Genomic DNA, 11,520 nt, shown 5'->3' on the forward strand with positions numbered 1-11,520 from the left:
TTTTTTTTTTTTTTTGGTTTTTTATGTAATCTGATGTTAGGTCTTCAGTTTTTAATGTTAATTCTAACCTTGGTGAAAAAACAAAACGTTAGTTTCATGTTTAACCAAAAGAAAAAAAGAGAAAAAAAAAAATGTTAACTTTAGTTTGTAAGCGGCTATTAATGACCTTTAATATTTAATGTACATATTAAATATTAGACATTTGGCATCATTTTATGTAGGTTGAATGATATTTCCTCCAGGATCTGGCTTCTATGCGGTAGTGGCCTACTACCGCATAGATGCGGTTATCCAAAATTGCACCGTTTGGATAAAAACAGTACAATTTTGGGAAGTGAAAAATAAGATTTTTTATAAAACTAATAAAAAACCATTTAAAAATACAAAAAACTATCGATATTAAAACAATTAAAAAACTTAAAAAACTAAAAATATATAAAAAGGAAAAAGCAAAGGGGTGGCTCCTTGGGCAAAATGGGGTGGCCGGCCACCCCATGTTGGCCAAGGGGGTGGCTAGAGCCACCTCCCACAGCCAGTATGGGGGTGGCTAAATCACCCCATAGCCCTTGGGGTGAGCCCTGAAGTACCAGCAGAAGAAACTCTATTGAGCTGTTTTTCACCTGAAGCTTTTGTAGATCCAAAGAACTCAAAGATGGAACCAAGCATACCCAAACTGGTTCAAGAGAATGAGCAAATCCTAGAAGATGAACCTGAAGCACAATATAATGAAGAACAAGAAGCAGAAGATTTCAAAGAAGCAAGGTTTTCCTCTTCTTCCTTAGTATCCGTACAGCCAGAGCAAGAAAGAGAAGCACAAGAAGAAGAAGAAGCAAATAGTGGAGCTTTAGGTGAAGAAGCGGAGGAAAAGGAGACACCAGAGAGGCCTCTGGAAGACGAAGAGACAGCGACTCATGAAATATCTGAACCTGAATACTCATGGCCTTTAGGGGTGGTCTGGCCACCCCCAAAAACCAAATCCTATATATATATATATATATATATATATATATACTCACTATATATATATATTCCTTTTGGCCTTTTGGGGTCGCCAATCCACCCCCAAGGGCCATGGGGTGGTTCGGCCACCCCCATACCGGCCATGGGAAGTGGCTCTAGCCACTCCCTTGGTCAAAATGGGGTGCTTGGCCACCCCATTGTGGCCGGGAGCCACCCCTTTGCTTTTTCTTTTTTATATATTTTTTTAATTGTTTTAATATCGATAGTTTTTAATTATTAGATTTTTATATTTTTAATTTTGTAAATAGCTTTTTATTATTTTTATAAAAAATCTTATTTTTCACTTCTCAAAACTGCACCATTTTTATTCGAACGGTGCAATTTTGGATAACCGCATGTATACAATATTAGACTACTACCGCATAGAAGTCAAATCCTTTCCTCCAAGCTGGTCAATAAAATTATGTGCTCTATATGCAAGAAAAATTGTGTCTATTTTCAAAATTAAAAAACCTTTTTTAATATTATTTTTAGTGGTGGGGGCCATCAAGTCCCCCTTTATTTCGTCTATTACGACCCATGCATGCGTTGGCTCAGGAGCCAGCTAGGGTACTGGGGTTGTAGTTAATTAGTTATACATAAAAATACCCTTTTGCCACTATAGTTATAGTTATAGTTTAGCTCGAGTTAGGATCCCAAAAGGATTGCACGACCCATGCATATGAGGCATAAACATATATATAATATACTCATGGCATAAGCCATAAGGGGATGTTTTTACAGAAAATCATTCATCGTTTATTGTTATGTTACTAAAAGTTTTACAGCAGCTGTTTCATTATTGTCAGTGATAAATTAAAGGCTTGATGACCACACAGTACTTGTTTAGGCGTATCTATTTACTAAGAGTTGTCGACTCACCTATGTTCCTTAAATTCCACCCTACAAAATTACAAATTGCGTTGAGAAAAGAGCCGAGGGTCACGCAATTGGAGGAATGAAGCTGTTGCTGGATTACTTCAAGTTGAGGGATCTAACTTGCATGCGGTAGTGAAAGCTGCTGCAGTACCATTTTCTACTAAACGGTACTGTTTTTTTACTGTTAATAATTAAGTTTAAAAAATTAAAAATTAAAAATTTATTAAAACTTAAAAATTATAAAAAAAATAATAATTAAAAAGCTAAAAATATTAAAAAATTAAGAAAAAAAAAAAAGAAAAAAGAAGAAAGAAAAATGGGCTTTCATTGTTTCATCATCTCCTCCCGAGGCGGCATGTCGAAATCCTCCTCCATTTTCCCACGCACAGGCCTTAAGAATGGGGTCCTCGTCTGGCAGAGCCAGGTCGTCGTTCATCATCTCCTCCGGCGGCGGCATATCAAAATCCTCCTCCATTTTTTAGAAATCCCAATGAGTGAGTAGCAACAATATCTTCAGGGCTTCCCACACAAGGGTGGCGGCTTGGAATTGGCCTAACCCTATGAAGAATCGGGACTGGTGAGGCCACTTCGAGCCGCTCAACATGAATAAACTGACCCAATTGAATCTTATCACTAAGAATGAGATCATCATGTTCATCAGGGAGAGATACATAGGTGGCATGAGAGGAATCTGAAACCTTGATGTAAAAACCTTGGTTTGGGAATAACTCACCACCTGCAAGCGCTGGAATAATGCTCACAACTTGCAATAGAGATGACCAGTGCTCACCAGCAACCTTTATGTCTGTGTTCATGTGCTGCAGAAGCTTGAGGAGGACACCAGGAACAAGATTGGCCATGTTTTGGGCCTTCAATTTGCATTACACTGAAAATCCAGATGGAGAAATATTCAAGATTTCAAATGTGAACACAAAAATCTTGTAGAAAGGGTCACAAATATATAGAGCTTTTTTTTTTTTTTTTTTTTTTGTGACATTCTGGGAAAGTATGGGACAGTTTTATAAGTGTTCAGGCACAGTTTTCTGTATAATGATGTGGCACGCCCAACAAGCTCGATTTGACCAACGCACGAACAATTTGAACTGCACAACAAAGAATAGAGAAGGATCGAAGTGACCGGGAGTGAACCAGTGTGAGCACTCCGATGCCTAAGTCAGAATGGGAAAGAGAAAGGATATTGTCAACAACTTCGAAACTCAGATTATGAGAGTTGTGATTACCTTTGCTTTGATAACATGACCTGTATTTATAGGCAGGGAGAGGATTTCATTTCCCGTGCATTCAGGAATCTTATCCCTTGATATCAGCTGAACAAACTTTTGAATGAAGGATCATGTTTGTTAGTTATTCATGATTTTAATGTCCTGAGATCAGGGGATCGAGTAGGACTCGGTCACCTTTGTGACTTCTGACACTAACTGGCGTATCTTCATTTATATATTTTGATTGTACATAATATCTTTTAGGATATCGGAGTTATTCCCTTTGCCGAGGCCTATATGTCCTAAGTTAGTCTCGGACTTTACGGCTTCGGCTTAGAGGGTCTTAGATTCAATAGTCTCAGATACATAAGACTCGGCTCATTGGGTCTCGGACGTAGGTCTCGGATTCATGAGTCTTAGGTCCAGGTCTTGGGCTTTCTCAGTCTGGGCTTGAAGACTGTTTAATGTTTAAATGGGATGATCCATGACCCAACAGTGACCCCTAATTTTGAAGTTTGCAGAACTAAAGAAATTTCATGTTTTGACGGAATGGGTCTACCTCCCGGGACCTGCTTTTTTGGGAGAAATTTCGAGACGACCAACGATCTTCCACAAATTTGGCTCCCATTTCAAGAGCTAAACCGAGTCTGGCCAGGATTGCCTCGTACTCGGCCTTGTTATTTGTGGTTTTGAACTTCAACTTTAAGGAACTGCACAATTCTTTTCCATCGGGAGTAATCATTACTATCCCAGCTCCACCATGCTTCTTTGTAGATGATCGGTCCACATAAATTACCCAAGTCTCATCACCCGGCCAACTGGTGACGTCTGGCAGATTAGTGAATTCTGCCAGAAAATCAGCCAGTGCCTGGCCCTTGAGAGAACTTCGAGGGAGAAATTCAATGTCGAACTCTCCCAGCTCAATTTTCCCAGTTAGCTAATCTTCCCGACAGATCTAGCTTTCTTAGTACTTTCTTCAAAGGGTATTCAGTCAACACCCTAATAGTATGAGCTTGAAAGTAAGGTCAGAGTTTCTTGGATGCTATGACCAAGGCGAAAGCCAGTTTCTCCATATGAGGATATCTTTCTTCAGCGTCTCTCAAAGCTCTACTTATGAAATATACAGGCTTCTGAATTCCTTGTTCTTCTCGGATTAATGCAGCACTGATAGCCGTTGGAGACATGGCTAAATACAAATACAGTACTTCTCTGGGTATTGTCTGGCTTAGCAAAGGCGGGCTCACCAGGTACTCTTTTAGCTGCCCAAAGGCTTCTTCACATTCGTCCATCCATTCAAAAGCCTTTCGCAAGACTTTAAAGAATGGAAGACATTTATTGGTTGATCGTGAAATAAACCGATTTAATGTCGCTATTCTTCCTGTCAATTGCTGAAGCTGCTTCAAGTTTCTTGGAGACTGCATATCCAAGACAGCTTGTATCTTCTCAGGATTGGCTTCTATTCCTCGGCTTGATACCATGTAACCGAGGAACTTTCCTGATGAGACTCCAAACGCATACTTTGAGGGATTCAACTTCATCCTGTATTTCTTCAAGGTTGTAAACGTCTCTTGCAAGTCGAGTACATGGTCTTGCGGTAGCACACTCTTGAATAGCATATCATCGACGTACACCTCCATATTGCATCCGATCTAGTCTCGGAACATCTTGTTTACCAGCCTTTGGTATGTTGCCCCTGCATTCTTCAAACCGAAGGTCATGACTTTATAACAGTACAGGCCTCGGTCAGTTATGAACGCAATTTTCTCACAATCTTCTAGATGCATGTATATCTGGTTGTAACCAGAGAAAGCGTCCATGAAGCTGAGTAAGCCATACCCAGCTGTTGAATCCACCAATACATCGATGCGGGGTAGTGGAAAGCTATCTTTTGGACAAGCCTTGTTGAGGTCGGTAAAATCCACGCACATCCTCCATTTCCCATTGGATTTTTTAACCAATACTACATTGGCTAACCAATCGGGATAATATACTTCTTCAATGAAACGAGCCTTGAGAAGCTTCTCCACCTCCTCAGCTATAGCCATATTCCGTTCAAAAGCAAATTTCCTTTTCTTTTGTTTCACCGGCTTCACACTCGGATCCACATTTCATTGGTGGAGGATGTCTTCAAGATCGATTCCTGGCATATCCTCATGGGTCCATGTGAAGACTTCGAAGTTTCCTCTCAAGAAGGTGACGAGACCGTCTCGGATTATGGGACTGAGCTGTGTCCCAATTTTCAAAACCTTGCCTTCTGCAACTATCACATCTTCCAGAGGTTTAGCTGGCTCTCCCTTTAGATCATTCCGGCTATTACCACCTACTGTACCAATGACAATAGGAGTCGGATCCAAAACCCTCTTGAGAGACGTATTATAACATCTTCTCACCTGGGTCTGATCCCCCTTCACTTCTCTGACTCCCTTTTCTGTCGGAAACTTCATCGTTAGGTGGTACGTCGAAGTTATGGCCTTCAACTTATTTAAAGCGGGTCTACCAAGGATGGCATTGTAGGCACCTAGTCGGTCAATAACTAGGAAATCTACCATGACGGTCTTTTGTTTGGGCGCCGTTCCTATCGTTATAGGGAGTGAAATAAGGCCAATCGGCTGGACTTGCTCTCCTGCAAATCCAACTAGGGGAGAGCTAAATGGTTTGATCCTCTCACGATCAATACCCATTTGCTTAAAGACTGGACAATATAAAACATCAGCTGAACTTCCATTGTCCACCAAAATTTGATGTATTAGATGATTAGCCACCGTCACTGTTACAACTAGCAGATCATCATGTGGCTGCATTACCCCCTTAGCATCTTCTTCGGAGAAAGAAAGGACCACTGAATCCTTTTTTGCAACTTTGGAGGGTCTTTGTACTATAAAGACTTCCTCGGTCTGCGTTTTTCTGGCGTAGGCTTTTCTGGCCGAATTAGACTGTCCTCCATGAGCTATTCCCCCGGCGATGGTGTGGATTTCACCTACCACACCTTGATCCCGAGGGGGTCTCGGATCTTCTCTGCGACCAGCATCCCGATCACGTCTCGGCTCTCGTCCCCCTTCATCTCGGTTTGCATCCAACATGAGGGGCTGTTGGTAAACCGCGTCTAGGTTCCTTTCTCCTGCTAGGAATCTTACTAGCCTTCCATTTCTAACGAAAGTTTCGATTTCCTGTCACAAGGTTATACAGTCTTCTGTCAAATGCCCGTGATCATTATGGTACTCACAGAACTTCGTTGATCTCGCTTCCTCGGATCACCCCGCAACTTACTCGGCCACCTGAAAGCTGGGTCTCTTATGATCTCCATAAACACTTCGTTGACCCTGGTATTCAAAGGTGACCTTCGATCTTCACGTCGCCAGGGTTCTATCTTCTGGAATGATGGAATAGTCTTCTTCACTACTTTCTTCTGTAACTTCTCTTCCTTCGGAGTAGATGCTACAGGTGGCTCTTTTTTGGCGTCCTCCTTTTCTTGGTCTTCTTCCTTTTGACCTTTCGTGAGGGCCTTAATCATTTCTTCCTGATTAATATACTTCTCTGTCTTGGCGATAAACTTGCAAAGAGTTATCTCTGTCGAATTCTTTGACACTTCGGCCATTAGAGGCCCGTTTGGCCTGACTCCATGCCATAATGCGGATAATACCGTTTGATCCCCCGGGTTATCCACCAACAATTTTTCTTTATTGAACCTATGCATGAAATCCTTTAGGTTTTATTCCTTTCCCTGACGCAATGACAAAAAGCAAGTCGAGTGCTTCCTCCTCTTCTTGGTTGCCAGGGATTGGCTTAAAAAGTGGCATCCAAGTTCTTTGAAACTGTCTACTGACTTGGCAGGCAATCTGCCGAACCAGTCCTGAGCGACTCCTTCCAAAGTGAGGGGAAAGATTCTGCATGCTATTTCATCTGGAAACTTGTGAAGGGAAAAGTGAGCACGGACACTTCCCATATGTTCAGAAGGGTTGCCACTACCGTTGAACTCCTTGACGCGAGGTATCTTGAAGTTGTCAGGCAAAGGGAAACCTAACACTCGATTAGTGAAAGGTAGGTCGGTGTTGTCCATAAACCCCGCAGCAGGGGTTTTTTCGTCCTTTGCAGCCAACTTGCGAGTTAGCTCTTCGTACTTCTTCTTCAGATCTTCCATGTCAGCACTCATCTGGCCTTTATTCCGGCAGTGGAGTTGTTCCCGTCGAGGCCTTGTATGTTGAGACCTTTCTGGGTTCTGCTGCTCATGATGCTCCTCATTTTGGACAATAGTATGATGGCTAGCTTGGACTGAGCTTGCTTCTTCATCGCGATGCGAACCTGCAGTTCGCTTCCCATCCCGAATTTCCCTTCGTCTTTCCCTCTCACGCTGTTCTTCGCGCCCTCTTGCTCGCTCTTTGTCCCACTGGCTATTACGGCCCTCAGCAGCTGTGAGCCTTACAGCCAGGTCTTCCTTTTGCTTCTTCAGAGCCTTCATGGATTCAGACATCTACTTCATGAATTCGACTAGGTCGGATGGTGGCGGTGCGTTGGAGGCTGCAGCATTGGAACGAGTAGTCACCATTTTGGATTAGTAGAGAACTGATGAAAATCGAAGTTCCCACAGACTGCGCCAAACTGTTCAGGCACAGTTTTCTGTAAAATGACGTGGCACGCCCAACAAGCTCGATTTGACCAACGCACGAATGATTTGAACTGCACAACAAAGAATAGAGAAGGATCGAAGTGATCGGGGGTGAGCCGGCGTGAGCACTCCGATGCCTAAGTCAGAATGGGAAAGAGAAAGGATATTGTCAACAACTACGAAACTCAGATCATGAGAGTTGTGATTACCTTTGCTTTGATAACATGACCTGTATTTATAGGCAAGGAGAGGATTTGATTTCCCGTGCATTCAGGAATCTTATCCCTTGATATCATCTGAACAAACTTTTGAATGAAGGATCATGTTTGTTAGTTATTCATGATTTTAATGTCCTGAGATTAGGGGATCGAGTAGGACTCGGTCACCTTTGTGACTTCAGATGCTAACTGGCGTATCTTCATTGATATATTTTGATTGTAAATAATATCTTTTAGGATATCGGAGTTATTCCCTTTGCCGAGGCTTGTATGTCCTGAGTTAGTCTCGGACTTTACGGCTTCGGCTTAGAGGGTCTCGGATTCAATAGTCTCGGATACATAAGACTTGGCTCATTGGGTCTCGAACGTAGGTCTCGGATTCATGAGTCTTAGGTCCAGGTCTTGGGCTTTCTCAGATTGGGCCTGAAGACTATTGAATATTTAAATGGGTTGATCCATGACCCAACAATAAGGAAGATTTTTAGTGTCAGAAAGGGTCCCATTCTCAAGGTCTGCATGTGGAAAAATGGAGGATTTTGACATGCCTCCCCCGGAGGAGATGATGAACGACGACCTAGATCTGCCGGACAAGGGCCCCATCCTCAAGGTCTGCGCGTGGGAAAATGGAGGAGGATTTTGACATGCCACCGCCGGAGGAGATGATGAATGACGACCTGGAACAATGAAAGCCCATTTTTCTTTTTCTTTTCTTTTTTTTTTATTTTTTTTTATAATATTTTATAATATTTTTAGCTTTTTAATTATTATTATTATTATTATTATTATTATTTTTTATATAATTTTTAAGTTTTAATGAATTTTTTATTATTAATTTTTTAAACCTAATTTTTAATCGTGGAAAACGGTATAGTTTAGTGGAAAACTGTTTTCCAAACATGCATGTGGTAGTTTTCACTACAACATGAAAGCCAGGTCCCAAGTTGAGATATATAGAATAAGTGCCAATTTTTTTTTTAATTTTTTTTTTCTGATTTTTTTTTTTTTTTCCAAATTTTTATTAGAGGTGTTTTTGTCATATTTTGCACAAAATGAGACAATATTTGCAACTCAATAGTAGTTTGTGAGGACATTGCGAAAATTAAAAGTTTAGAATGACATTATAAATTGCCTGATAGTTGATAACCCGATAGAAATAATATATTTTTTTTCCAAAATTTTATTTATGAGTTTGTACTAATTATTTTGAAGAATGTTAGATACTCTTCTAGTATTTATTTAAGCTTATATATAAATTAAAGTTCAATTAACGCAATTTTGTGCTTTATCCATATCGTGACATTTCTTGACCAGAATAAGACATGTACGTTTAGAAAATTTAGCTCCTTGGTAAGGTGTGATGGTATTGATCAAGCTTAAACTAATAAATTCATAATGAAATAGGAAATTATAAATAATTAGCGGAAAGAAATAAACAAAATAATAAAAGTGACATAATAATTTTACGCGGTTCGGTCTATGACCTACGCGTCCACAAATAAAACCCAAAGAAAAACATTATGCTCTTATTGCTTGATTGATATTATAATACAAATGCTCAGAATTGAAATAGATACGTATGACAAACAAATTTGATTGATTTGATTATCATCAAACTTGATTACAATCACTCTTATAAAAGGTAAATAACATACAATATCAATTTGATATATATTTTTTCAATATAGGAAATATATTTTCTAACATAAAACTACATTGCATGAACTCAAGGATATGTAGCTCAAACCTCTTTTTCAGGATCAAAGAAAGCAATGAAAAGTATGTCATTCTTCCAAGTTACGAAGAAATACAAGGCAATGTTAGACAGAAGAAAGAAAGAGAAAAAGAAAAAATAAGGAAGCCAATAACTTGGAAGCGGGGCTGTGATTATTATAGAGGTGCCATAGGAGAGAAAGAGGAGTCCAAAGGATATGAGGAGCAGGACACTAGGAAGATCATGAGGGAGGACTAGGACAATTAAGAATAGTGGTATATAAAAGGTTAAAGTATTAATAAACACGAGTAGATGGAAAAAGTGTCTGGCCATGGTTACTGTCCCCACCCAATGTGGGACTTGATTGACTTCATTAGTAGCGTTGGTAGTGGCTGTGATATTGAACTGATTATTGGTTCCAGGAATGTAGTTATCTTGCCAAAATCCTCCAGGGGGGCTGAGTACTGCTTGGTAGGCGATTGTTACAAGCAGTACAGCAACCACCAACAACATATTGCGCATGTCATTTGACATTCGCATTCTCTGACGAAAGAGATATACGAATAACATCTCCTTAATTTTGATAGGAGATCTGAAGTAATCTGCCCAAGAAGCAAACGTAGGAAGAGATGAAGCACTTTTTGCTTGGGCACAGCATAGAATATTCCTCATCTCTTGGTTGTCCACCATGTCCAGAGCAGTAAGACCCTCTGAATTCTTGGCGTTTATATCAAAAAAATTTCTACAAGGCAATAACCACCTTACTACCTGTACAACTTAAGAAGTGCACAATTATTGATCCCATCACTGTTAAATAGTCTACACTATTCAACCCCCTCCCAACCCCACAAAAAAAAAATAAATAGGGACAAAAATAAAAGCAAACGTAACAGATTAAAGAAAAAAGAACATACAATGTCTCTACCAAATACTTAATAAAATGAGTTGAGGGTCATTTTTAGCATGTTCTTGAGATTGAATCTTACTGTTACTTCTTTGCATGTTTCAAGATAGACCTCTATCATACAAGCTCTATTTTACTTCTTCACTAGAAAACACAAGTAGAAAGAACTTGCCTGGAGTTGATTTTTGGATGCTGCAATGTGCAGCACAGTGTTACCATCCACATCCCTCCGAGTCAGCATCCAATTCTCCCAGTATCCCGCATTTTTAAACCAGGCTCGCCGAAGCCATCCAACCAGGAGCTGAAAAGCATCTAACATGTTGTTTTTCACTGCAACATGCAGAGCAGTCTCACTTTGACTTGTCACAACTTCAATCGACTTGGGGTAGACTCTTAAAATTTCAACCAATAGAGCGAGGTTTCCTGTTTGAGCTGCATAATGTAAAGGATTCATACCACCCCTTCCTTGCGCGCAGACAAGGTCCTTATGATTTTTAAGTAGCTTGAGCACCAATCGGATTCGGTTAGTATGCATAGCAAGGAGCAAGGGGGTGAAGCCATTTGGGTTAAGGTTCCTAGCAAATGATGGCTTTAACATCATCATCTCCATCGCCAACTGGGTCTGTCCAGCAGCTGCAGCCACGTGTAATGGGGTGTCAACAAACGGAATCTCATCGATCTTGTCCAAAACTTTTGGGTCTCTTGCAATCGACGAGTACAAGCCGTCAACGTTTCCTTGCTCAGAAGCATCCCTCAAATTCTGATCCATCCTTAGCCGCGTGTTGTTGAGTGGTGTTTCCGTGCGACGTGTGAAGTCCTGTTGATGATCGTGCAGTTCTGGTGTTGCTAGACGGTGGCCGTGCTTGGCGCCGGAAGGCAGTGAACGGTGCGTGAGTTGATTTGGAGAAAATGAAAAACCAAAAAAGACTAGGAAGAAGACGAACGTTGACCGGATGACGTTTCTGGTTTTGATTGGGAGTGAA

The 11,520-nt window shown here is 40.7% G+C and overlaps 2 protein-coding genes across 2 annotated transcripts; both read right to left on the reverse strand.

Moving 5' to 3' along the window:
* Positions 1–5,209: 5,209 nt before the first annotated feature.
* Positions 5,210–6,696, reverse strand: LOC132181846 (uncharacterized). The gene is made up of 2 exons (XM_059595075.1): positions 6,325–6,696; positions 5,210–6,268 (listed from the first exon to the last, which is right to left on the reverse strand). The coding sequence occupies exons 1-2, from the start codon at positions 6,694–6,696 to the stop codon at positions 5,210–5,212; spliced, it is 1,431 nt and encodes a 476-aa protein (XP_059451058.1).
* A 941-nt stretch (positions 6,697–7,637) lies between these two features.
* Positions 7,638–11,306, reverse strand: LOC132181847 (ankyrin repeat-containing protein BDA1-like). Its single transcript, XM_059595076.1, has 4 exons — positions 10,710–11,306; positions 9,973–10,401; positions 7,914–8,000; positions 7,638–7,775 (listed from the first exon to the last, which is right to left on the reverse strand). Exons 1-4 carry the CDS (start codon positions 11,304–11,306, stop codon positions 7,638–7,640), a joined length of 1,251 nt encoding a protein of 416 aa, XP_059451059.1.
* Positions 11,307–11,520: the final 214 nt, after the last annotated feature.

This window comes from Corylus avellana, chromosome ca5 (genome assembly GCF_901000735.1).
Source record: "Corylus avellana chromosome ca5, CavTom2PMs-1.0".
In the NCBI taxonomy this organism is placed as follows: Eukaryota; Viridiplantae; Streptophyta; class Magnoliopsida; order Fagales; family Betulaceae; genus Corylus; species Corylus avellana.

Bases quoted from the DNA above. Each gene is read 5' to 3' on its own strand.
- LOC132181846 (XM_059595075.1), bottom strand. From the start codon at position 6,696: ATGGCCGAAGTGTCAAAGAATTCGACAGAGATAACTCTTTGCAAGTTT. The intron at 6,269-6,324 runs GTGAGTACCATA...ACCTTGTGACAG, and splicing joins AGCGAGATCAACGAAGTTCT to GAAATCGAAACTTTCGTTAG.
- LOC132181847 (XM_059595076.1), bottom strand. From the start codon at position 11,306: ATGGATCAGAATTTGAGGGATGCTTCTGAGCAAGGAAACGTTGACGGC. The intron at 8,001-9,972 runs GTAACCATGGCC...AAGTTTGTTCAG, and splicing joins TCCCACATTGGGTGGGGACA to ATGATATCAAGGGATAAGAT. The intron at 7,776-7,913 runs GTAATCACAACT...TTTGTTGTGCAG, and splicing joins GTCATGTTATCAAAGCAAAG to TTCAAATCATTCGTGCGTTG.